Source organism: Coregonus clupeaformis, chromosome 21 (assembly GCF_020615455.1).
Source record: "Coregonus clupeaformis isolate EN_2021a chromosome 21, ASM2061545v1, whole genome shotgun sequence".
NCBI lineage: Eukaryota > Metazoa > Chordata > Actinopteri > Salmoniformes > Salmonidae > Coregonus > Coregonus clupeaformis.
In genome coordinates, this window is record NC_059212.1 from 23,549,305 (window position 1) to 23,576,864 (window position 27,560).

General features: G+C 42.9%; 2 protein-coding genes across 2 annotated transcripts; both read right to left on the reverse strand.

Moving 5' to 3' along the window:
• Positions 1-2,641: 2,641 nt before the first annotated feature.
• LOC121534600 (protein FAM151A-like) lies at positions 2,642-5,376 on the reverse strand. Its single transcript, XM_041841179.1, has 4 exons — positions 5,147-5,376; positions 4,492-4,593; positions 3,272-3,446; positions 2,642-3,041 (listed from the first exon to the last, which is right to left on the reverse strand). The coding sequence occupies exons 1-3, from the start codon at positions 5,250-5,252 to the stop codon at positions 3,280-3,282; spliced, it is 375 nt and encodes a 124-aa protein (XP_041697113.1). The 5' UTR covers positions 5,253-5,376; the 3' UTR covers positions 2,642-3,041; positions 3,272-3,279.
• A 7,571-nt stretch (positions 5,377-12,947) lies between these two features.
• Positions 12,948-27,111, reverse strand: LOC121534601 (leucine-rich repeat-containing protein 53-like). The gene is made up of 7 exons (XM_041841180.1): positions 27,025-27,111; positions 20,011-20,146; positions 19,640-19,759; positions 18,827-19,455; positions 18,531-18,723; positions 16,212-16,700; positions 12,948-15,407 (listed from the first exon to the last, which is right to left on the reverse strand). The coding sequence occupies exons 2-7, from the start codon at positions 20,015-20,017 to the stop codon at positions 14,281-14,283; spliced, it is 2,565 nt and encodes an 854-aa protein (XP_041697114.1). The 5' UTR covers positions 20,018-20,146; positions 27,025-27,111; the 3' UTR covers positions 12,948-14,280.
• Between the last annotated feature and the right edge of the window lie 449 nt (positions 27,112-27,560).

The following is a 27,560-nucleotide window of genomic DNA, read 5'->3' on the forward strand; positions in this document are numbered from 1 at the left end:
CAAAACATAAATGTTACAAACTGTCATTTAAGACGTGATCATGTCTTCACATCTTAGACCTGTCCCACTGGGCACAGACGTCAATTCAACGTCTAGTTTTGATTTACATTTGGTTGAGTTGTCAACTAACTTGAATTTACATTTTACATTTTTTGTCATTTAGCAGACGCTCTTATCCAGAGCGACTTACAGTTAGTGAGTGCATACATTTTCATACTGGCCCCCCTGTGGATTCAATGTGAAATCAACAAAAAATGTCACCATCTCATTGGATTTAGGTTAAAAGTTGGGTGAAAAAAGGACGAAATGTCCTTACGTTGATGACTTTTTGCAAATCCAATCAGTTTTCAATCCAATCAGTAATGCTCTCTCTCCCTTCACCCATTCCCTATTGAATAAGTGAGTTTTTCTATTTAACCCCAAAACACGCCACAAATCGTCCATTCAACATTACCAAACCATATATATAAAAAAATAAAAAAAACATGGGGGATTGGAAGTGATGCAGACAATTACATTGATAGAAGATGCAATCTATCTGCAATATTAAGCTGATCCATCAAAAAAAAACAAAAAAACATTACCAAACCAAATACTCAGTAGCATCCGGTCACCACCCACACCAGCCGTTGAATTCACTCATACACACAGACTTCACCTCATGCCACCGAAATTCCCAACAAAACATAATAGTTCAATGGAGCCCCCTATTGGCTCTCCACTATTTATACATTACTTCCATAACCACATTAGTTATGGTCCGATTACCCATTAAACCTTATCACATGATCAAACAACGGCACAACCTTTAAACTCATATGGGGCGGCAGGCAGCTTAGTGACCAATAGCGCCGCGCCAACAACCTAGAGGTCGCCGGTTCCAATCCCCGAGCCGACCAGGCGAAAAATCTGCCGATGTGCCCTCGAGCAAGGCACCCAACCCCAATTGCTCCTGCAAGTCGCTCTGGACAAGAGCGTCTACTAAATTACAAAAAATGCAAATGTAAATATTCTCTACTTTCTCACCCATGATGTACGTCTACGTTTGGGTGAGCAAGTTCATACGTATATATCGTCAGAAACCCACAGGCACCTCTCAAACAATCGCCCCGTGGTGTTCCCAGCCAACTCCCAGTCTTTCCTGACTCCAAAAGCCACACTCTCGCTGTCTCCAGCCCCTCCCCTCGCGGCTCTCCCTTCTGTGTCCAGTGGGAACAGGCTTTGTCTGTTTTTCGTTTTAGCGTTTCCAATATTCTGCCGTTATTTAAAGTACTTTAGTCTATTTATTTAAATCAAATTATTCCCACCTAATTAGTTAAAGTCGGTGCATATTTATATTTCAACGATAAACCAAATTATTTCAGTCTAATTATTTAACCAGTATTTTGCAGGGTCAAACATCAAACGTTAAATCAAATAATAAACCAAATTGCTTCAACATAATTATTTAAAACCAGTATTATGTTATTTCAAACACCAACGTTACAGTTCAGTTATATCAGTTCAAACTTTTCAGTTTAGTCATACTAGTTATTCATTATCTTTACCTTTACATTGTCAAATTCACCATCGCCTACTATCCTCCTCCCTATCTAAAAAATACTCAGCTGAACCTAGCCGTACCCTCTAAGTTACGGACCTTGCCAGTCGCTAGTATTTATCTAAAATTTCCCGAACCTAGCCGTACCCTCGTAGTTACGGACCTTGCCGGTGTAATTCTTCGAACCTAGCCGTACCCTCGTAGTTACGGACCTTGCCGATAGATTTCAGTATTTTCTACGAACCTAGCCGTACCCCCGTAGTTACGGGCCTTGCCGGTAGAACAATACTCTATGGTACCATGGTTTAACATCACATTCACCACAGGTTTGCATGTCACAATATGGTGCTTATCTACTCATAATAGTTTCATAATTTAGTTCACTTACATCAGACAGGTGTTTCACAAAATTAATTTGGATAAAGCCAATGTGCAGAACTTTAGTTATATAACAATAGGTGTCTGCTTACCTGTTTTTAGTAGTCCGGACTCTTTGTGAAACACACCGTTCAATCACAGAGATGTCCAATGGGCCGGACAATACCCAGCGAAGTCCCTTCTACCAGATCACGTCGGGGTCACCAATTGTTAAGTTGCGTCAATTCAAATCTGGTATTAGGAACAAAAGAGGTCTTCTAAAATAGACTAGTATTTTAATTAATGCAAACAACTTCAATGGTAAATATGATGTTCGTATATACGGGTCCACTGAAATACCACACAGGGCACTCAGAGAACTAAGCCATTGTTATGAGTTCTTCTTAAAATACTCTGACAGAGATAGTTCCCGCTCCCTGCTGGGCCTATCAGAGTAGAGACTGAGCGTGGTTTAGACTTACTCAGCCAATCGTTGGCGCACAGGCTGGTCCCAGACCCTTGGCGCTCCACTGTTGCCAGGTGCCTAGTTGTTTTGCAACTTATCCAGAAAGTCAGCACTTTTTGCAGTACACATGTCCTTGAGTATGATGGTTTAACAAAGAGGCAGTGTGTATGTGTCTGTGAGAAATACAAGTCTTATCTCATCCTACCCCCTAACGTTCCTCACATGAATCACAGCTTGTTATGTGAAACAATTTATATCAGTACAGTACAAACCTTTTATGTTTAATCATTAATGCATTCTTTCTAAGCTAGTCATCACATCTAGATCCCCACACTAACTAGTGAGTGTGAACAAGTCAAACCTGAGATATTTCCGTAACCTCAACCAGTGTGATTGAAAGATGTGAAAGTCACGACTAGATCAATTACTGTATATAGGAGCAGTTCCAGTTACCATGGCGACTGCCTGAGCAGCCAGCTGATGTGAGGTGATCCGTTCCTGGCCATGAGAGCGTGGATGGGGAAGGTGACTTTCTGAGGGACATTTTTGATGATGGTGTACATGTCCTCCACCATGGCCTATGTGTAGGTGACTTTAGGAAACAGGGGCATGTACAGAACTGCCCATCCAGGAGAGATGGTCACGTCTGGAAACTTCTGCTGGATCAGTGCCAAGAACCTGGAGAAATAGGACAGTTGAGCATACTAGTAGAAGAGAAGTGAGTTTTATCTGGCTAATTGTAAAAGAAAAAGACAAAACTAAATTGTACATGGTGAAACAGAAGACCAATGAGAGGTCAATGAAGAAAGATTGCTCTAGCCTGGTCCCAGATCTGTATGTGCAAGGAGTTGGCTATTAAAGCTAAAGCACATACAGGTCTGAGATCTGGCTAATATGATTGCCCTTACCTGGCTACTCACTCAGATCCGTTAACGACAGGCCAGAAGGCTGGGACGTTGGGCCCAGAGAGGATGTCAGTGTTTAGCCACACTGGCCTGTTGATCCCTGTAGTCGGGTTTGTCATGCTCAGGATGTCCAGGGAGGGACTCACCGCCTGAATGCTTTTGAAGTCCAGCTTTATGCCTGAAGGGGTCAGAATACAATAGTATCATACACCTGTTGTATGTGTTATGGAATAGGTTAGGTATGTTAGTTCTTAGGATTATATTTAGACACTATACTCCCACTTCCACACGCTTTGCCAGGGAGTCTTGTTAAAGCTACATGTAACTTAAAGCTACAATATGTAATGACCAAATTCACATAGAAATGTAAGTTATAGATCTTTAATTGTCATTGAAAGCAAGTCTAAGAACCGGTAGATCTATTCTATGTGCGCTATTTCTATGCTTCCCGTTCTTAAGTGTCGTTTTTGCATCTTTTACTTTCGGTTTTGTACACCAGCTTTAAACAGCTGAAAATATAATATTTTTGGTTATGGGAAATATATATTTCACAGCAGTTTAGATGGTACAATGATTCACTACACAATGAACGCTTGTTTTGTCACAATCTGAAATTAGGCGAACTATTAGAACTTTAGCAACCAGGAAATGGCGGAGCGATTTCTGCATCGTGCATCTTTAAGTTTCGATTGTGCACAGGTGTGGGCAATCAGTGTGGCAGCTTGCAGAGCTGTGAGGCTGCTGGAGTTTGGTGGGCCTTTTGGTTTGGTTTAAATCCTTAGTTTTGGGCATACCTTTTTGTAGTCTCCTTTTTGTATATATTTATCTTCATCACTACTCTGAACATCAATCACTCACTTGGGCTGGCCGACCGGGAAGTCAAGACAGCTAGCCTTGAACTCTGTAAGTTTGCTGTCTCCTCGGGCACATGCATACAACACGGTCCGCATACTGATTTCTCACGTAAATGCACACATTAAATCAGGTTACAGACGATTTAGCTAGGCCTAAGACCCCTAGCCTTAGCGAGTGTATCAATATTATTAGTCTAGTTAGCTGGTTTCGTAAAATATGAAAGTACATCAGATTAGATTCACTATGCTATTTTATGTTATGCAGCTGATCCTTTTAGGTAATTGATCGACATTATTGATTGGTACTAAAGGACCAGAAGAAGCTAAGGCTCTAACTGATATCTAAAGTTGTATTGATAGGTTTGATACCTTTCTTTGACTGGAGCACTGCATCCAGCCACTGGCCCAGAGTGTTGATGGGGTTGGTGGTCACGTTGACCGTGTTGTGTCCCTGTATGGTCACATCAGCCTCTAGAACCCAGAGAGGTGGACAGAACAGGGTTGTATTCATTAGGCACCAACATATGAAAATGAACTGAAACAGGGAGGGACTATCTGAATGTGTCCAATAAGAAACACATTCAGGTATTTGTATTTATTAAAGATCACATTAGCTGCTGCCAAGGCAGTAACTACTCTTCCTGGGGTCCTGCAACATTAAGGCAGTTTTATACAATTTTAAATATTACATAACATTATATTTCATAACACTTTACCCAATACATTTAGTGTGTTCCCTCAGGCCACTACTCCACTATCACATATTTACAATACAACATCCATGTGTACGTGTGTGTAGAGTGAGTGTCTATACGTATATGAATATGTGCCTGTGTGTGTCTCTTCACAGTCCCTCCCTTTGCTAAACGTTTTGCTAAGGTGTGTCCTAATGAATACTACCCAGGTTTTTACTACTGCAAATGTAAACTGTCAAATGTAGACTTGATGTCGACACTTTTTGTACGATTCTGCTAAAGTTACATAGAATTCAGAGAACAACTTATATTTTATCAAAATACATTACTTTGCAGTGCTTTGTTCATCTCTGACATGTTGGCATGGTGATACCAGGTGGCATGCAGTGCGTCTCTCTCCCTGATGTCTCCAGTTTGGACAAGGAAGTCCAGCATGTGTCCATCAGTAGGGAACGGTAGGATCGTCTCAGAGGTCCCTAGCAGTATGCACAGGCACAGTTATCACAGATGGTCCTCTGTAGCTCAATTGGTAGAGCATGGCGCTTGTAACACCAGGGTAGTGGGTTCGATCCCCGGGACCACCCATACGTAAAAATTTATGCACACATGACTGTAAGTCGCTTTGGATAAAAGCGTCTGCTAAATGGCATATTATTATTATCATTACCCTGTAAACCCTAGTTACAAAGATAAATAAGCAAGTCATATACAGTAGGCTACAGTAAATACAAAGGTCATTTTTACATTATTGTATGACATTAAGGTCAATACTGGTGATGATACGTTCCAAGTATATCTGATTACTGTATGCTGATGAATGTATTTTTTGTTCTGTCTTGAAAAAGTGAAACAAAATAAGAAGTTTGAGTTACCTGCATTTTGAGTCACAACAACAGAGGTTATGGTGATGGTCAGAAGCAGTACAATGAGACCTACACCGACACAGCATGATCTACTGTTCTTCAGGAAAGTATCGGATATATCATCCTCTTCCTCTTCTTTCCTTCTTCAAATGTTTTCTTCCTCCATGCATCGTTAATTTCTTCATACATTCTTTCTCTGTTCTATGAGGTCTCAAAGCTGTGACAAGTGCTCAATTGGTAGAGCATGGCGCTTGTAACGCCAGGGTAGTGGGTTTGATCCCCGGGACCACCCATACGTAAAAATGTATGCACACATGACTGTAAGTCGCTTTGGATAAAAGCGTCTGCTAAATGGCTTATTATTATTATAAGATTGGGTGCAGACAAGGACTGTTGTGGAGTGAGAGAAAGTTTAGAGTTTTAGTGTGTGTTTACTCTCCAGTGCAGGCCAACAGTGTTATCTGTGGACCAGTAATCAGTGATTTCACAGGGCAGATCACCTCTCATCTCACTCTTAATGGCTCGACCCTTCAGGGAAAACTATTGGTTTTTCACGGGTCAAGGATGAACTTAGAAGGTGAAAGTGTGGTGGCCTAATGATTTATAACAAAATTAATTTATCAAATAGTTGATGGGTTAATTATTGATACCCTTTTATATAAAGATATAGTAATAACAACTGCTGGTGTGATAGGGAGTTTATTTTCCAGCACCTTGTATTCTAATGTCACATTATCAGCTTATCAGAACATTGTTTTTCTCCAGACAACAGGATTGTGTTCATTAGGACATGCAACGGAAAATATCAAAATATTTTGCAACGGAAAACGAAAATGTAAGTTTCTTACTGGACTAGTCCAGGTTGTCCCTGCCTGTTTCAGTATGTTTTCTTCCGTTTGGTGCCTAATGAACATGACCCAGTGATTCACCACTGAACGCTGTGAAGGACAGACAGTCCCATACTGAATAATATTTTGTTGATTGCAATTTACTCTCATGACTATGGATATTGACCATGGTAAACATAAACTTGGGGCCCTAGTTAAAGACTAACATGGAATTTGGAAACCTCAGAGCCCTGTGAGGGGATCACATGAGATGAGCAAATGTGAATAAAATAGTTAGTGGGCCAAGTAAACAATGGAATAACTGACTCTTGTCATTAGTTTTAGTCTCAGGTGCAAGCTGGTAATAATGGCAGACTGCCTTATTCATTATTCACACACAACCAAGGCTAAGAGTTTACAAGGTCACCATTCAGACAGTCTTCCATGAACTTCATCCCACTGTTCCACTCATTCAGGGGTGGGTTTGCAGACAGAGATTAAGCCTAATCCTAGACTAAATTGAATTTTTAAACTGGACTAACTGAAATGGCATTTCTCAGACATGGTTTAAAATAGTCTGATTTGCCCTAGTCTAGATTATAAAAGTCTGATTTCCAGAAGGACGATTAGAGTTAATCTAGATCTAAGTGAAGGTTTCATTTCAGATTAATGGATGTTCGCACCCAGGTTGACCTTGGCAATGGATTACCTGGACTATTTCAATGATGATCAAAGAGCAACACCAAGGCCAGACAGAAGAGCGGTTATAGACAGACGGCAACCCAAATGCAGCTGACATCATTTGTTTGCTTGAGCCAAGGCTTTCATCTGACTCTTTTAGGGGAAGGCCCATCCCTCCTTCCCTACAAGTACTGATCACCTTGAGGTTTTTGGCATCTGGAACCTTCCATTGTGAAACAGGAGATTTGTGTGGTGTAAGTGAACCGACTGTATGCAGAATAGTCCACAAAGTCTGAAAGACAATTATTATTTTTTTACATTTACATTTTATTCATTTAGCAGACGCTCTTATCCAGAGCGACTTACAGTTAGTGAGTGCATACATTATTCTTTTTTATATATATATATTTTTTTCCTGGCCCCCCATGGGAATTGAACCCACAACCCTGCCGTTGCAAACGCCATGCTCAACCAACTGAGCTACATCCCTGCCGGCCATTCCCTCCCCTATCCTGGACGACGCTGGGCCAATTGTGCGCCGCCCCATGGGTCTCCCGGTCGCGGCCGGCTACGACAGAGCCTGGATTCGAACCAGGATCTCTAGTGGCACAGCTAGCACTGCAATACAGTGCCTTAAACCACTGCGCCACGCTGCCCAAGCCAACTACAAGGTAGAGTTTTATGAATATGGGAACTTCCCTGGAGTCATTGGCTGTATAGAGGGATGTCATATTCTACAGCAGATGCTGAGGAGTGCTGTAATCGTGAAAACGGGTTCTCAATAAATGTACAGTGTGTGCACTCCCAATTTGCAGTTCTCCAACAGTGTTGCACGTTGGAAAGGTGAAACTCATGACTCAAGAATTATCCAGAATTCCTCTTGAAGGAGGACAACAGTGGAATCATACTTGGTGACAGTGGGTATGCACAGACCTACTTCTTGTTCACCCCTATCTTCATGCAATAGGACCTGAGCAACAACGGTACAACCAAGCTCATATCTGCACCAGAGGTGTAGTGGAGCACATGTTTGGTGTATGGAAGAGTCGTTTCCAGTGTCTCAAACACAAGAAGATGCTGCGTTGTCATAATTGCAACAGCAGTGCTTCACAATGACCTCAAACAGCATGGCTGCCCAGATCCTCGCACTGAAGATGAGGATGACCCAGATGTTCCCATGGTCGAGGCAGACAATGACAGTAAGGGATTCGCCTGCAGAGATACTGTGGCTCAAGTGATTGAAGCAAACAATAGCCATGGATTGGTAACAAATTGGGTTTTAATTCACAAATGGAAATATTGGAACCCCGAACTGGTGCTGGTTTGAGAAGAACATTGGTACTGCTGCTGCTTTGTGTTTCTCTCCTCCTTCATAGCTAATTCAACATGAAGGATTCACGTCTTCATATCATGCTCTTCTGTTAAATACATTAGCTTGCACTCATGAATTTCCATGGCCAGTTTCTCATGCATACTCAGCCTCTTTGTCTTTGTCCTCCGGCCCGGGTTAGTGACAATTTTCCCTCCTGGCTGACCTTTATCCTGTCTTATGCCCTCCAAGCTATGGTGATCATCTGCCTCAAGAAAATGATTACATTGCTGCATTAGACAATATTATTTCCTCAAGAGTTGAGTTCATTACAGAGATGACTGACATGACATATTCCCTGCAGTCCGAGGATGGCACATGTTGAATTAATGTGTCCTACCAAATGAGGATTGGAATGGTCCCCAATCTGAGCTGTCCAAATGGCCATCATTGGGATACCTTCCAGCGGTTGCTGGCCATCAATGATCCCGGTCAAGTCCCCCAGCTCATCTGTCTCTGGTCTACCTGGGGGTCCGCCACCTGTCTTGAAACGCTCCCTATGAGTAACAGCATTTGTCTTCTTTAAGTTGATTTTTGTTTTTCCACAGGAACTTATGAAGACAAGACAATATATAAATTATATTAGTAATTATGTATGATAGTGTTATACAGTTGAAGTCGGAAGTTTAAATGTATTTGGCTAAGGTGTATGTAAACTCAGTGTTTCACAATTCCAGACATTTAATCCTAGTAAAAATTCCCTGTCTTAGGTCAGTTAGGATCACCACTTTATTTTAAGAATGTGAAATGTCAGAATAATAGTAGAGAGAATGATTTATTTCAGTTTGTATTTCTTTCATCACATTTCCAGTGGGTCAGAAGTTTACACACACTCAATTAGTATTTGGTAGCATTGCCTTTAAAATTGTTTAACTTGGGTCAAACGTTTCGGGTAGCCTTCCACAAGCTTTCCACAATAAGTTGGGTGAATTTTGGCCCATTCCTCCTGACAGAGCTGGTGTAACTGAGTCAGGTTTGTAGGCCTCCTTGCCCACACACGTTTTTTTCAGTTCTGCCCACAAATGTTCTATAGGATTGAGGTTAGGGCTTTGTGATGGCCACTCCAATACCTTGACTTTGTTGTCCTTAAGCCATTTTGCCACAACTTCGGAAGTATGCTTGGGGTCATTGTCCATTTGGAAGACCCATTTGCGACCAACCTTTAACTTCCTGACTGATGTCTTGAGATGTTGCTTCAATATATCCACATAATTTTCCTTCCTCATGATGCCATCTATTTTGTGAAGTGCACCAGTCCCTCCTGCCTCAAAGCACCCACACAGCATGATGCTGCCACCCCCGTGCTTCACGGTTGGGATGGTGTTCTTCGGCTTGCAAGCTACCGCCTTTTTCCTCCAAACATAACGATGGTCATTATGGCCAAACAGTTCTATTTTTGTTTCATCAGACCAGAGGACATTTCTCTAAAAAGTACGATCTTTGTCCCCATGTGCAGTTGCATACCGTAGTCTGGCTTTTTTATGGCGGTTTTGGAGCAGTGGCTTCTTCCTTGCTGAGTGGCCTTTCAGGTTATGTCGATATAGGACTTGTTTTACTGTGGATATAGATACTTTTGTACCTGTTTCCTCCAGCATCTTCACAAGGTCCTTTGCTGTTGTTCTGGGATTGATTTGCACTTTTCGCACCAAAGTATGTTCATCTCTAGGAGACAGAACGCGTCTCCTTCCTGAGCGGTATGACGGCTGCGTGGTCCCATGGTGTTTATACTTGCGTACTATTATTTGTACAGATGAACGTGGTACCTTCAGGCATTTGGAAATTGCTCCCAAGGATGAACCAGACTTGTGGAGGTCTACCATTTTTTTTCTGAGGTCTTGGCTGATTTCTTTTGATTTTCCCATGATGTCAAGCAAAGAGGCACTGAGTTTGAAGGTAGGCCTTGAAATGCATCCACATGTACAGCTCCAATTGACTCAAATGATGTCAATTAGCCTATCAGAAGCTTCGAAAGCCATGACATCACTTAGTGTATGTAAACTTCTGACCCACAGTGAATTATAATTGAAATAATCTGTCTGTAAACAATTGTTGGAAAAATTACTTGTGTCATGCACAAAGTAGATGTCCTAACCGACTTGCCAAAACTATAGTTTGTTAACAAGAAATTTGTGGAGTGGTTGAAAAACAAGTTTTAATGACTCCAACCTAAGTGTATGTAAACTTCCGACTTCAACTGTATTTCTGTCACACAAATACATTTCGTCCCCACTGTATTGTGTTACCCAAGAAAACTAACGTTTCAAAGTGACTCTGATTTGTAAAAGTTGGCCAACAATAAATACAGTATCTTACCTGAAGTTATTGTAGCGTCCTTTTGTTGTCACGCCCTGGCTCTGGGGACTATGTTATGTTGAGCCAGGGTGTGTAATTCTATGTTTGATTTTCTATGTTGGGCTGAGTGACTCCCAATCAGAGGCAACGAGTGTCAGCTGGGTGTCTCTGATTGGGAGCCATATTTAACTGTCTGTCTTTCACTTTGTGTTTGTGGTTTCTTGTTCATTTCGGTTTGTGTTAAACTGTAGACGTCACGTTATCGTTTATTGTTTTGATCGTGTGATCAGTAATAAAAAGATATGTTCACCTTCAACGCTGCGCCTTGGTCCTCATCTCTAACCAACGATCGTGACAGAAGAAACCACCATAACTGGACCAAGCAGCATGAAGAAGAGAGAGGAAGGACTTGGGAGCAGTTGAGTAGGAGTCTCGACTGGGCCAAGCCAAGAGAAGAGGAGAGAGGTTGGAGTTTGGAGCAGTGGGGTGAGAGTCTGGCGAGAATGATGGAGGCCTGGCCCACGGGGAGGAGAGACCCCCAGAAAATTTTTAGGGGGGGGCTCACGACGTCGGGACAGCAGGAGGCCGCTATGGAGCGGTCCAGCGGGGTTGCAGAGGAGGCCGCCAGGTTACGGGGGCCACTGGTAGAAGAGGGGATGGAGGGTGTAGAGGCACGGCGAGAGGTACTGGCGTGTGTTGCCAGTCCGGTCCGGCCCGTTCCAGATCCCGGTGTAGAGCCAGTGGTGTGTGTCCCCAGTACGGTCCGGTCTATTCCTGCTCCCCGCACCAAACCTACGGTGTGCGTCGACAGCCCAGCCCGGCCCGTTCCTGCGCTCCGCACCAAGTCTGTGGTGCGCGTCGCCAGCCCAGTCCGGCCCATCCAAGCTTCCCGCACCAAGCCAGTGGTGTGCGTCGTCAGTCCGGCACGGCCCGTGCCTGCTCTCCGCACCAAGTCTATGGTGCGTTTGCGTCAGCCCTGTCCGGCCCGTTCCTGCTCTCCGCACCAAGTCTGTGGTGCGCGTCGCCAGCCCAGTCCGGCCCATCCAAGCTTCCCGCACCAAGCCAGTGGTGTGCGTCGTCAGTCCGGCACGGCCCGTGCCTGCTCTCCGCACCAAGTCTTGGTGCGTTTCGTCAGCCCTGTCCGGCCCGTTCCTGCTCTCCGCACCAAGTCTGTGGTGCGCGTCGCCAGCCCGGTCCGGCCCGTCCAAGCTCCCCGCACCGGGTCAGTGGTGCGCGTCGTCAGCCCGGTCCGGCTCATTCCTGCTCCCCGCACCAAGTCCGGGGTGCGCTTCGTCAGCCCGGTCCGGCCCGTTCCTCCTCCACGCATCAAGCCAGGGGTGTGCGTCGTCAGTCCAGCACAACCCGTGCCTGGGTCATGTCCGGAGCCGGATCCGCCGCCGAGGCGGAGTGCCCACCCGGTCCCTCCCCTGTTGTGGTTGTTTGGCGCGGCCGGAGTCCGCGCCTTTGGGGGGGGGTACTGTCACGCCCTGGCTCTGGGGACTATGTTATGTTGAGCCAGGGTGTGTAATTCTATGTTTGATTTTCTATGTTGGGCTGAGTGACTCCCAATCAGAGGCAACGAGTGTCAGCTGGGTGTCTCTGATTGGGAGCCATATTTAACTGTCTGTCTTTCACTTTGTGTTTGTGGTTTCTTGTTCATTTCGGTTTGTGTTAAACTGTAGACGTCACGTTATCGTTTATTGTTTTGATCGTGTGATCAGTAATAAAAAGATATGTTCACCTTCAACGCTGCGCCTTGGTCCTCATCTCTAACCAACGATCGTGACATTTGTTTACTTTTTCATTTGTTGAATTCATTACAAATGGTAGTCCAGGCAATCTTTTCATTGTTTTCTGTTGCTGAATCATGCTGTTTGTTCTCGATAATTGGGGGGTCTGACACGATTCCCTTCACTGAAATTCTTTGAACGTTTTCTTTTACCTCTGTCCATTGTTTGGTTTAGGTGACTTGCTCAAATTCCACACAATGCTTATGTATTAGTGTCCCATCCCTGTTTTTTATAATCTAATTAGGCTTCACAAAGATTAACTGGTTAGTCCTTACTCCCTAGTCTAGAACTAATTCAGCTGAAGTTAAGCAACGTCTCAGAAAGCCATTTTTTAAAATCTGGATTAATTTAAGTAGAATTAGCCTAGTCCTGATTTAAATTAAACTCTGTCTGGGAAACCGCCCCTAATAGTTTACCTAGAAATAGAGCCCCTTATTGAGCTACAAAGCCTTATAATGAAGTGTCACTGAAGAAAAGGACTAGGGCTAGAATGGACTGGGTTCAGGACTGTTCTTGCTATAATGGTGCATCAGTCAGAATGCAAATAAGGAGATGGAGCAGGAATCCAGGTTTAGGGGTATTTATTACACACACACAGTTGAACATAGGAACGAACAGAGCACATGGGGGGAGGGTTTGGATGGCGGTTAGGATAGGGTTAGGAGTTGTGGCTTGTAAGGTCTTGGAGATTGGATTGGATGTGGATAACAAGGATGTGCTTTAGGATGTAGTGGTATCTCCAACAACATGTTAAATAGGCACTTTCTCATATCACGCACAAACGGAAGGGAGGAAAAGGGCTGCCCCGTGGCATCACCAATGAACCATTACTAGTGCTCAGGGAGAAGAAAGCTGTTTATATGGTGAAACAGAGAAGTGAAAAAGTAGAGGAGGTGATTAAGGCTAATTGGAAGCAAATAGAGTCCTGTAGGGGTGCCATGACCCTTCACAACAGTCACCTTGTGTAAGCCTAAACCCAATGGAGTGGATTTAGGGGTCAGTAGGGCTGTCAAACTAAACCGTAAACACTGCCATGTGTCTACCCTGTGCCAAATGTAACCCAAACCAACATGTGTAACTTAAAATAAGGATTCAGGACACTTGAGGACAGGGCACGTTTTATTTCCAAGTTTATTTTTATTTGTTTATTTGTGTAAAACAGAATTAATAGAAATACAAGTCATCTTCCAGTGTACACACGTAACAAAAATTCAGCATTAAATAGTTTATAACCCCTTGAATCAGGTGTTACAAATAGGATGACAGGTTGAGTAAGTGCATTGGCTGACAAATATTGAATGTACAGTTGTTTGTGTTTTTTTACTGTAACTGGAAGTCCTTTCCATTCCTGTGAGGGGGTGTGCTGTTGACAGTTGTGGGTTACTCAATGCCCTCTGAAGAGTCACTCCATCGCCTAGGTAACGGGGGTGTTGGGGTACCTCAGGGATTAGTGCTTGGCCCTGTCCATTTTTGTATTGTTTCACTTGTTGCCCATTGGCTGAACTACCACCAGCTCTGTTGGGGTCTGACTGGTAAGGACTCAAATTACTTGGTATAGGTGCTCCACCAGATTCCTTTGTTACTCCTCCAGTTCTATTTTGTGAGACATTGGCCTTCTTCTGATCTTGAGCAGCTCTACTCTCATTGGGATGGTAATTCGAGCCTTCCTGGTGTTCCTGTTTTGCTTGGAGGATGCCTTGTTTTTCTGTGGCCTTCCTTATCTTCCTCCTCTTCTGACTCATTATCTTCATAATTATCATCAGTTTCTTTAGACTTGCTGGTGGTAGATTTATTTTTGGATGACTGATTGGCTTTGTTTTTGGGAGTCGAGTTTCCTTTATTGGATATGTCTGTTTTTCCTTTAGACTCATCCTGGTGGTGCCTTTTGCCTTTGACATCTTTAACCCTCGTTTTCAGTTTTCGGTTCTTGGAGTTGGTTCGTTCTCTATCACCTTGTTCTAGTTTCTCGCGGCTGTTTTTCCTTGGATGGACCTTGCTTTTCTTAAGTGGGTTAAGGTTGAGCTTTACTTTTAGTAAACCATTTGACTGGACTTTATGTTTATGCCTTTTGGAGTGGTCTTCTCTTTCAAGAGCATTATTCCTCACAGATCGTCCAGTGCCTTCATAGCTCAGGGTCTGCTTGTCACTATATTCCACATTCTTAGAACTTTGAATCCTGTCATGTTTGCCTTCCCTATCACGGTTAATCTTTTGTACATCAACGACATGCACTCCAGATCTTTCCAAGTCAAAAGTCACACTCCTCTGCTCACTTGCATGCTTTGCATAGATGCCCACATTAGACTGGTTGTAGTTCATGTTCTTTCCCATATTTAGGCTTGTCAGTTGGTTGTGGATGGGGAATCCCTCATACCCAGCAGATTCTCTTGCATGGAGTCCATATGAAACATCCCTGACTTTATCCCCTGGCTGTCTGTACTCATAGGTTCTGTGACAGTTCACACAGCTGGTGATTTGGGGTTGATAGTCAGTCACAGGTCTCCCACCCTCTGGTTGGAAATAGAAATTTGACTGTTTGTTGTCAATGTAATTTCCAGGCCTTGCCATCTCATATTTTACACTGTTATGTGTGGACATGTTTCTTTGATCAGGCGAAAAGTAGCTGTTGCTGCCACCCAATGGCTGGTTGTTGCTATTAGGACCATGTTTTTTATAACCCTGTTGGTGATGGAGAAACTCCTGATGACTGAGAGTATGGTTGCTCTGACCCTCTGGTCTCCTGTTAAATGGCCTTTGACCTCTTAGATCTATGTATGAACACCGGGAAAGACAGTGTTAGATAAATCTTTGATAATCTGAAGTTTGTGTGTCTGTCAATTACTTATTGTATTGTCTGTAGTCTAATTTTCTTTCATCCTAATACATTTTCCTTCATTCTCTCATTCTAACAGTCTATGTAGTTGTAACGGACGTCACGCTCCTTGCTTAGCGACAGGGTTTGGGAGTAACTCATTACATAGAAACTGCAACTGTAATCAGTTACGTTACCAGCTAAAATATTGTAATCAGATTACAGATACTTAGAAAAACTAAAATTCAGAAAGGATGTTTGCAGAAAAAAAGAACACATTATGACACCTTTCTGTTTTCTCAATGACATTCATTGAAAAAAGTTTACATTTTATCCACAAGTCAGAGACACACTAAATGCGTTTGATGCCTTTTTGTCTTCTAATGCCTCTTAAAGGGAAAATAATCCAAAAGTAACTGAAAGTAATCAGATTATGCTACTGAGATTATGCTACTAATCCAAAAATTACATTACTGATTACAATTTCGGAGAGGTAACTAGTAATGGATTACATTTAGAAAGTAACCTTCCCAACCCTGCTTAGCGAGTACCACTTCTGCCTGATTCGGCTCACACTGACGCTTGAACCCAGGACCTCTGCTATGCTAGCACACGTAACCGCCCTCCCGAAGCGTTTTACCAGTCGGCGCCACCGATAAGTTAACAATTTTGTGGCGACACTTCATGCTGAGGAGTACATTTCACGCATCCCCATGTGCTAGCTACACAGTCAGGGAAATAGTCACCAAATCATGCTCACCTTTCATCTTTGAGATCAGTGCTTGCGGTGGCACGTGTCTACTCCTCTCATCCCTCTCTTCTGTCATGGCCAGACTCTCCATCTTATTAGGTTGGGCTCCGCCCTGCCTGAGCATGTCCAGGGCCGCGTCTATGTGTCCAACTCCTCCCCCCTGTTCCACTGCAGACCCAGTGAGTGCAGGGCCACAGTGGGGGCATGTAAAATGGCAGCCGTCTTTACCCATCCTCAGATCATACATGGCTTTCTCCCTTTCCCAGGGCTGAAGGTGGCTGCCTTGCTGGTTGCTATTGAGGAGCGTCAGCTTGGTTTCCAGTCCCATTTGAGCCAAGTGTAGGGCTTGGTTCTCCCTGCTCAGATCCCACTGGGGGACTGTTTGGGTGGGTGCTGTCCTCCTATTCTCCTCCTCCTCAGCTCCAGTCCGGTCTCTCTTATTCGTCTCCAGTTTGTGGTGAAAAATGTACACCACAGCTAGGGTGAGTCCAACACCACCTTTAAATTATTAGCATAGTTATGAGTTACAGCTGACTTATTTATGTAGGGGGATAAAAGACAAAACACACTGTACTTTAGTGTTGATACACTTTACAGTGTTGAATGAATGATACAGAAGCCAATCAATTTCATATACTGTATTTACCACTATTTAAGAAGAGAAAAGTTACAGTTAAAGTCGGAAGTTTACATACACCATAGCCAAATACATTTAAACTCAGTTTTTCACAATTCCTGACATTTCATCCTAGTAAGAATTCCCTGTCTTAGGTCAGTTAGGATCACCACTTTATTTTAAGAATGTGAAATGTCAGAATAATAGTAGAGAGAATGATTTATTTCAGCTTTTATTTCTTTCATTACATTCCCAGTGGGTCAGAAGTTTACATACACTCAATTAGTATTTGGTAGCATTGCCTTTAAATTGTTTAACTTGGGTCAAACGTTTCGGGTAGCCTTCCACAAGCTTCCCACAATAAATTGGGTGAATTTTGGCCCATTCCTCCTGACAGAGCTGGTGTAACTGAGTCAGGTTTGTAGGCCTCCTTGCTCGCACACAATTTTTCAGTTCTGCCCACAAATGTGAGGTCAGGGCTTTGTGATGGCCACTCCAATACCTTTACTTTGTTGTCCTTAAGCCATTTTTCCACAACTTTGGAAGTATGCTTGGGGTCATTGTCCATTTGGAAGACCCATTTGCAACCAAGCTTTAACTTCCTGACTGATGTCTTGAGATGTTGCTTCAATATATCCACATAATTTTCCTTCCTCATGATGCCATCTATTTTGTGATGTGCACCAGTCCCTCCTGCAGCAAAGCACCCCCACAGCATGATGCTGCCACTCCCGTCATGGGATGGTGTTCTTCGGCTTGCAAGCATCCCCCTTTTATCTCCAAATATAACGATGGTCATTATGGCCAAACATATTTTTGTTTTATCAGACCAGAGGACATTTCTCCAAAGAGTACGATCTTTGTCCCCATGTGCAGTTGCAAACCGTAGTCTGGCTTTTTTATGGCGGTTTTGGAGCAGTGGCTTCTTCCTTGCTGAGCGGCCTTTCAGGTTATGTCGATATAGGACTCGATTTACTGTGTATATATATATACTTTTGTACCTGTTTCCTCCAGCATCCTCACAAGGTCCTTTGCTGTTGTTCTGGGATTGATTTTCACTTTTCGCATCAAAGTACGTTCATCTCTAGGAGACAGAACGTGTCTCCTTCCTGAGTGGTATGACGGCTGCATGGTCCCATGGTGTTTATACTTGTGTACTATTGTTTGTACAGATGAACGTGGTACCTTCAGGCGTTTGGAAATTGCTCCCAAGGATGAACCAGACTTGTGGAGGTCTACAATTTTTTTTCTGAGGTCTTGGCTGATTTCTTTGTATTTTCCCATGATGTCAAGCAAAGGGGCACTGAGTTTGAAGGTAGGCCTTGAAATAAATCCACAGGTACATCTCCATTGACTCAAATGATGTCAATTAGCCTATCAGAAGATTCTAAAGCCATGACATCATTTTCTGGAATTTTCCAAGCTGTTTAAAGGCACAGTCAACTTAGTGTATGTAAACTTCTGACCCACTGGAATTGTGATACAGTGAATTATAAGTGAAATAATTTGTCTGTAAACAATTGTTGGAAAAATTACTTGTGTCATGCACAAAGTAGATGTCCTAACCGACCTGCCAAAACTACAGTTTGTTAACAAGAATTTTGTGGAGTGGTTGAAAAAACGAGTTTTAATGACTCCAACCTAAGTGTATGTAAACTTCCGACTTCAACTGTACATGTGGCCATTGAGGAGATAGTTCCTGAGGTACTGACCAGCGAAGCAGAAGGCAGCGGCCAGAGCCAGGTCTCTGGTGTAGCGCTGAGGAGAGACTGAGTTCTTGGCCTCCACCTGCACTGTGATGTTCTGATTGGGTGGAACACAGTTGGCCTCCGTCAGCTCCAACACAGTCTTCACTGCCGGGTTGTCAGCACTCACACACACCATCCTACGCCCGTTGAACAGCACCTGAACAAGAATAATAAACATTATTTAGTATCTTTCATACAATGTGCAGTCCAAATTAAATAATTGTATGAAAAGACAACAATAAGAGGTTAAAACAAACAACCTTATCCGGAGCCTCCATGTAGCTGGTGAGGAAAGACGCCAGCTCCCTCAGCTCACACGTACAGTTCCACCTGTTCAGTTCCAGGTTGAGACTAGTTAGCCAAGACAGGTATGAAAACGCTTCAGGCAGGGCTTTCCGGAGCTGATTCCTGGACAGATCCAGACTACGGAGCCCCGGCAGGCCCCGAAAGCTATCCCTCCCCAGATATGTGATCAGATTATCGGACAGATCCAGGGTCTCCAGCCCCCGGAGGTCGGCTGAGGCAAAGGTGGTGGTGTCCAGCCTGGTGAGGCGGTTCCCCCCCAGCTGCAGTGTCCGCAGGGCCCTGGCGGCGTGGAACCAGGAGCCTTTGACTTCCCCCAGGACATTGTTCCCCAGCTGGAGGATCTCCAACCTGGGCAGCCAGGAGAAGGTGGCCCTTTCCAGGGCCTGGCTGGAGAGGCGGTTGTGGTCCAGGAGGAGGGTGTGGAGGATGGTGAGGTTTTGGAAGGCGTCGTGGGTGAGGGTGGCGATGGCGTTGTGGCTCAGGGACAGCACGGTCATGTTGGACATGTCAGACAGGAAGTGACGGTCCACGGAGACGATGGCGCCATCGGTCAGCATCAGGGCCTTGGTGGTCTCAGGGGCCTCTAGATGGGGAAGAAAACATACACCTGGCTACACAGATAGCTGACACAAAGAGTCAGGATCTTTATGATAGCCATAGTCTAGTGTGGAGCCAGACATTCCAACAAATCATACTCCAATTAATGCCATCTTTCCATCAGTAGACGGCAATATTTGTTCATCAACTTAGTCAATGCTCATTCTTACCTATGATGTTGGAGAGCTTGTGGCAGATGACAGCGTCGCCAGAGCACACAACACAGGAGGCTGGACATGAAGAAAGGCTCTGGTCATGTGTGATTGACAGCATCAGCATCAGGAGAACACCTGGGTTTCACCAAGGACGCACGCACACACAAACAGCTGGTTAGCATGGGAGGGGGAATGGTATATCTAAATGCGGTGTTACCATGTTTCTTGTCAATATATTTAGTATCTTAGCTGTTCATACGTTCAATAGGCTTACATTGTAATGTAAAGCATTAATCCAATACCTGTACAGCACGTGTAGAGAGAGAATATATATTTTATGTATTGAATATTGACATATGGGTTTTGTAAGGGTATGGTAGACTTACTTCTCATGGTTTGTTATTGGCCAGGCTGCATGGTTTTGTGTTGGCTCTTCCATGTAAGTGGTCTCAGGGCCTCATCATCTTAAAGCTTGACGCATCATCTTGTCTCAACTCCTTCACAGGCCTGGTCTTACTGCTCCTATGGATAAAAAACCCCATAGAGATACAATATGTAATTATTATATTGTTATAAAAACACACTTAGCTCAGTAACAAATATTTTGCTCATTTAGTGTGGGAGATCAATCAAACTGGGGGGAAAGCGATGTTAACAATCTGGGAGTAATGAAACATACATGGTGACCGCCCCTGGAGTCTATTCAGTTCACCCATGTTACATATGTGTTTATCAGTCATAGCTGGCCTAGCAACAGCTGCCATGTACACAGTGACTGGATAGGGGGAATCCACTGGTGGAAAAGGTACCCAATTGTCATACTTGAGTAAAAGTAAAGATACCTTAATAGAAAATGACTCAAGTAAAAGTGAAAGTCACCCAGTAAAATACTACTTGAGTAAAAGTCTAAAAGTATTTGGTTTTAAATATACTTAAGTATCAAAAGTAAATGTAATTGTTAAAATATACTTAAAGGAAAACTCACCCAAAAACTGTATTTTGGTATTTGTTTCATTAGTCCATTGTTGACACTGTCCCAAAATGTTTTGCTTGTCAGCAACCAGGTTTTCAAAATATGCAACTTTCAAAATACAGAAATCATCCCTGTATGATACATTTTGCATCATGACGCAAAACGCAGCATCATATGATGCAAAATGAAAGAAATACCAAAAGATAGTTTTCGGGTGGAATTTTCCTTTTAAGTATAAATAATTTCAAATATATTAAGCAAACCAGTTATTATTTTATTTATTTTTTTTGGGGGGGGGGGGTAGTCAGGGGCACACTCCAATACTCAGACATCATTTACAAATGAAGCATGTGTGTTTAGTGAGTCCGCCAGATCAGAGGCAGTAGGGATGACCAGGGATGTTCTCTTGATAAGTGCGTGAATTCAACCATTTTTCTGTCCTGCTAAGCATTCAAAATATAATGACTACTTTTGGGTGTCAATGAAAATGTACGGAGTAAAAAGTACATTATTTGCTTTAGGAATGTAGTGAAGTAAAAGTTGTCAAAAATATAAAATAGCAAAGTACAGATAACCCCCCAAAACTACTTGAGTAGTACTTTAAAGTATTTTTGTCATCTTTTTTTTTGGTATTTTATTAGGATCTCCATTAGCTGTTGCGAAAGCAGCAGCTACTCCTCCTGGGGTCCACACAAAACATGAAACATGACATAATACAGAACATTAAAAGACAAGAACAGCTCAAGGACAGAATTACAAACATACATAAGTACTTTACACCACTTGGGGAAGCTTAGATTGGTTTGACACCTAAGGTTTCAGGTTTCTGTGGATGCTGTTCATGTGAAATGTCTCCTCACCTCACCACCAGGACAGAGAAACAGGTCTGTGGGACAGGCATGTAAACACCCCTCCCACTGGGCCCAGTTTTTTTACTATCCAGGATCAGATCGATCTGGCTGTTTTTGAGCCAGTTTTTCAGAAAATAATCAGATAGGATCATTCTGATCCAGATACCACAATATCAAGGTCATAGAATCCAGATTTTCAGTGCTTTGCCGATTCTGTTATGAAACGGGAGAGACTTACCTGAATTTGTCCAATAGAAACTCATTTTCGTAGCAAAACAGAACGTTTTGCAACTGTTTGGAGTAATGATTACACCCCAGGCTTACACCGTGCCATCTACTGAAGAGGTTGTGGTACTACTTCTACACTGTCATAGGGAAACAAAGATGAGTAAACTACATGAATTAAAGTAAGATAAAAAAATATTAGATCTTTCAAATCACTTATAAGATGCATTTATTTGACTCTTTTCAATATAACAACTGACCGCATACCTACAGTGCATTTGGAAAGTATTCAGACCCCTTGACTTTTTCCAAATGTTACGTTACAGCCTTATTCTAAAATGGATCAAATAAAACAATAAAAATCTACACACAATACCCCATAATGACAAAGTGAAAACAGTTTTTTTGAAATGGTAGCAAATGTATTAAAAATAAATTACATAAGTATTCAGACCCTTTACTATATGACTTGAAATTTAGCTCAGGTGCATCCTGTTTCCATTGATCATCCTGGAGATTTTTCTACAACTTGATTGGAGTCCACCTGTGAAATTCAATTGATTGGACATGATTTGGAAAGGCACACACCTGTCTAAGGTCCCACAGTTGACAGTGCATGTCAGAGCAAAAACCAAGCCATGAGGGCGAAGGAATTGTCCGTAGAGCTCTGAGACAAGATTGTGTCGATGCACAGATCTGGGTAAGGGTACCAAAAAAATTCTGCAGCATTGAAGGTCCCCAAGAACACTGTGACCTCCATCATTCTTAAATGGAAGAAGTTTGGAACAACCAAGACTCTTCCTAGAGCTGTCCGCCCGGCCAAACTGAGCAATCAGGGGAGAAGGGCCTTGGTCAGGGAGGTAACCAAGAACCCAATGGTCACTCTGACAGAGCTCTAGAGTTCCTCTGTGGAGATGGGAGAACCTTCCAGAAGGACAACCATTCTCTGCAGCACTACACCAATCAGGCCTTTATGGTAGAGTGGCCAGACGGAAGCCACTCCTCAGTAAAAGGCACATAAAGACTTTGCCAAAAGGCACCTAAAGACTCTCAGACCAATGCCAAGCATCACGTCTGGAGGAAACTGGCACCATCCCTACAGTGAATCATGGTGGTGGCAGCATCATGTTGTGGGGATATTTTTCAGCGGCAGGGACTGGGAGACTAGTCAGGATCGAGGGAAAGATGAACGGAGCAAAGTACAGAGAGATCCTTAATGAAAACCTGCTCCAGAGCACTGAGGACCTCAGACTGGGGCGAAGGTTTACCTTCCAACAGGACAATGACCCTTAGCACACAGCCAAGACAATGCAGGAGTGGCTTCGGGACAAGTCTCTGAATGTCCTTGAGTGGCCCAGCCAGAGCCCGGACTTGAACCCGATCAAATATCTCTGGAAAGACCTGAAAATAGCTGTGCAGCGACGCTCCCCATCCAACCTGACAGAGCTTGAGAGGATCTGCAGAGAATGGGAGAAACTCCCCAAATACAGGTGTGCCAAGCTTGTAGCGTCATACCAAAGAAGACTCTAGGCTGTAATTGCTGCCAAAGGTACTTCAACAAAGTACTGAGTAAAGGGTCTGAATATTTATGTAAATGTAATATTTTATTTTTAATAGATTTGCAAAAATGTCTAAACCTGTTTTTTCTTTCATCATGGGGTATTGTGTGTACAGTCGTGGTCAAAAGTTTTGAGAATGACACAAGTATTGGTCTTCACAAAGGTCGCTGCTTCAGTGTTATGAGATATTTTTGTCAGATGTTACTATGGTATACTGAAGTATAATTACAAGCATTCCATAAATGTCAAAGACTTTTATTGACAATTACATGAAGTTTATGCAAAGAGTCAATATTTGCAGTGTTGACCCTTCTTTTTCAAGACCTCTACAATCCGCCCTGGCATGCTGTCAATTTAACTTCTGCGCCACATCCTGACTAATGGCAGCCCAGAATGCTTGGAATTTGTCAGAATTTGTGGGTTTTTGTTTGTCCACCCGCCTCTTGAGGATCGACCAGAAGTTCTCAATGGGATTAAGGTCTGGGGAGTTTCCTGGCCATGGACCCAAAATGTCTATGTTTTGTTCCCCGAGCCACTTAGTTATCACTTTTGCCTTATGGCAAGGTGCTCCATCATGCTGGAAAAGGCATTGGTCGTCACCAAACTGTTCTTGGATGGTTGGGAGAAGTTGCTCTCGGAGGATGTGTTGGTACCATTCTTTATTCATGGCTGTGTTCTTAGGGAAAATTGTGAGTGAGCCCACTCCCTTGGCTGAGAAGAAACCCCACACATGAATGGTCTCAGGATGCTTTACTGTTGGCATGACACAGGACTGATGGTAGCGCTCACCTTGTCTTCTCCGGACAAGGTGTTTTCCGGATGGCCCAAACAATCAGAAAGGGGATTCATCAGAGAAAATGACTTTACCCCTGTCCTCAGCAGTCCAATCCCTGTACCTTTTGCAGAATATCAGTCTGTCCCTGATGTTTTTCCTGGAGAGAAGTGGCTTCTTTGCTGCCCTTCTTGACACCAGGCCATCCTCCAAAAGTCTTCGCCTCACTGTGCATGCAGATGCACTCACACCTGCCTGCTGCCATTCCTGAGCAAGCTCTGCACTGGTGGTGCCCCGATCCCGCAGCTGAATCAACTTTAGGAGACGGTCCTGGCGCTTGCTGGACTTTCTTGGGCGCCCTGACGCCTTCTTCACAACAATTGAACCTCTCTCCTTGAAGTTCTTGATGATCCGATAAATGGTTGATTTAGGTGCAATCTTACTAGCAGCAATATCCTTGCCTGTGAAGCCCTTTTTGTGCAAAGCAATGATGACGGCACGTGTTTCCTTGCAGGTAACCATGGTTAACAGAGGAAGAACAATGATTTCAAGCACCACCCTCCTTTTAAAGCTTCCAGTCTGTTATTCTAACTCAGCCTTGTCCTCGTCAAAACTCTCACCTGTGTTAACGAGAGAATCACTGACATGATGGCAGCTGGTCCTTTTGTGGCAGGGCTGAAATGCAGTGGAAACGTTTTTGGGGGATTAAGTTCATTTTCATGCAAAGGGGGACTTTGTAATTAATTGCAATTCATCTAATCACTCTTCATGACATTCTGGAGTATATGCAAATTGCCATCATCAAAACTGAGGCAGCAGACTTTGTGAAAATTAGTATTTGTGTCATTCTCAAAACTTTTGACCACGACTGTAGATTGATGAAGGGAAAAAAACGATTGAATCCATTTTAGAATAAGGCTGTAACGTAACATGTTACAAAAAATGTGGACGAAGTCGAGGGGTCTGAATACTTTCGGAATGCACTGTATACTAGGGTCAATTTAACATACTGAACCTTTGGTTTTCAGACGTAAGAACTTTTGTTAAACCTCCTCACCTTAGTTACATTGAGATTTCTTGGTTATAGTGCCTTTCACCTTTCTATATCCACCCTGAATCCACCATTCCAGTGGGATCAAGATAATCCTGATTTACGGCATAATCACTACCTTTTGAGTTTGGAAAAACGCAAAAATGCCATTTAATTCTGATTTAAAAGTCAGATTGAATTACCAAATCCCTATCCTGAGGATCAGAATCTAATTTTTCAGTTTTGAAAAACCCAATTCTAACATTCTATCCAATTGCCAAAATCAGATCAGATCAAACTGGGCCCTGTAGACCAGAGCAACCAACCCTGTTGTTGAGTGTTCAGATTGAGGGGCACTACAATACTACTCCAAAACAGGACGTGACGATTGTACACACATTGTTTTTCTTCTAAATAGTACCAGATAGGGGTTATTTGGCTTGTAACCATAGTGTAACCCTTTTGGTGCTATATAGAACCCTTTTTTGAAAGTTCAATAAAGAACTATTAAAAAGGTTGCATATAGCACCAAAACAGGGTTCCGCTATGGTTACAACGCTTTTTGGGGCTATATAGAACCCTTTTTTATGGTTATTTCTAGAACATTTATGGAGAAAGGTTCTTTATAGGACCATTCTCAATCTTTAAGGTTCTTTGTAGATCCTTTTAAAGAAACATACAGGTTTCTTTTTATTTTGATCAGCCATATTATATTGTTAAAATTCCATAGGCGTTATTATTGTGTTAATTTACAAGTTAAATCAAGTGAGCTACCTCTGGAAGGAGTTGGGGGTCCCCTGAGGAGAGAATTGAGAACCACTGACTGATTTAGTCAACCTTTCTTAATTGACACAAGGCCATACGTGAGTCTTTCACAAGACACCATCACTGGCCATAGTCATATACACTGAGTGTACAAAACATTACGAACACCTTCCTAATATTGACTTGCACCCCCTTTTGCCCGCAGAACAGCCTCAATTCGTCGGGGCATGGACTCTACAAGGTGTCGAAAGTGTTCCACAGGGATGCTAGCCCATGTTGACTCCAAAGCTTCCCACAGTTGTGTCAAGTTGGCTGGATGTCATTTGGGTGGTGGAACATTCTTGATACACACGGGAAACGGTTGAGCGTGAAAAACCCAGCAGCATTGCAGTTCTTGACAGACTCAAACCAGTGGGCCTGGCAGCTACTACCATACCCCGTTCAAAGGCACTTAAATCCTTCTTTAACCTGTTTCCTTCCCTTCATCTACACTGATTTGAAATGGATTTAACAGGTGACATCAATACGGGATCATAGCTTTCACCTGGTCAGTCTGTCATGAAAAGAGCAGGTGTTCCTAATATTTTGTGCACTCAGTGTATAATATGTAATGACATAACCAATTATGTACATAAACCCTGGATTACTGATGCTATGTATTGGCCATTGAGAGGCTTTGAAGCCACCGGTCGGCCATATTGGCACTCCCCAGAAGGAACAATCCTCCAAATGTTTTGTTGTAGTGGGGACAGTAACATTAGTCATCTTCAAGGAAAATGTGTTTTTATATTTTTTAGAATTGTTATGGTTAGCTCACATAATATAAAAATATACATTAAGGTTTATGTAATAGAATAAATGTATGAAATGCACTTCGATAACTTCCAGAATGTTTTTTTTAACAATGGTGGGGGAGTGCCAAGATGGAGGCACGGTGGCTTCAACACAGCACCCCCTATAAGTATTCTAGTGTATATATAAATCATTGAACAACACATTCGATAAACTGGAATGATACTCACGTTTGCGCAAAAAGAGCTGTGAGCAAACCACGCCGCAAAATATTCTAATGAGCCACCTCCCATATATTTTAACTTTCACTAAAAGAGCAAATTCTCATTGTGCTTCATCATGTCAATGTTGACCAGCCCAGGTTACGGTAGTCAGTTCTACTGTGTCACAGTCAACAGTCTGTGTTCCTATTGGAGAGGCTGGGTAAGGTTACCTGTGCTCCTCTGGGCATGCTCAGTCCGTAGGGGCTGTCACCTGAGATGGCATGGATGGGACGGTGTCACACGCACCCCTGACTTCTCTTGTACCTGATAGAGGTAAAATACTCTGTACTTCAACTCTATTACTTCATCTGAAACAGGAGGCCTTCCCTTTGTAACAATTTAGAAAAATGGCATTCAGATAAAATATTTATTTCATAACATTTTTCTTATGACCAGTGAGAAATTGAAATTATTCTACCAAATGCATCTAAATTACAACAAATTCACATGATTAAAGACAGCAGATAACCGAAAGTGAGCACCAACATCTTCGTCTGTGGCAAGATTTCAAACAATGTGAATTCCATATGCATGAAACACTTCCTCCACGACCTCATGTACAGTAATCAGAATTCCATCCCGATCAGTAACATTTCACAGAAAGTAGATAGATACTGGTAGGTATGGATAACTATCTCAAAATAGGATAGTGGTATCTCAAAATATAACCCATCATGGTAATTGGTGAATTGAGTATACAGTGCCT

Coding starts and splice junctions, on each gene's coding strand:
- LOC121534600 (XM_041841179.1), bottom strand. CDS start 5,252: ATGCTGGACTTCCTTGTCCAAACTGGAGACATCAGGGAGAGAGACGCA. Junction 4,594..5,146: donor GATGAACAAAGCACTGCAAA/GTAATGTATTTT, acceptor TCTGGGTTCTAG/AGGCTGATGTGACCATACAG. Junction 3,447..4,491: donor AGTGCTCCAGTCAAAGAAAG/GTATCAAACCTA, acceptor TGACCCCTTCAG/GCATAAAGCTGGACTTCAAA.
- LOC121534601 (XM_041841180.1), bottom strand. Junction 16,701..18,530: donor CGCTGCCTTCTGCTTCGCTG/GTCAGTACCTCA, acceptor AATAATTTAAAG/GTGGTGTTGGACTCACCCTA. Junction 15,408..16,211: donor ACTGATCTCAAAGATGAAAG/GTGAGCATGATT, acceptor GTTCATACATAG/ATCTAAGAGGTCAAAGGCCA.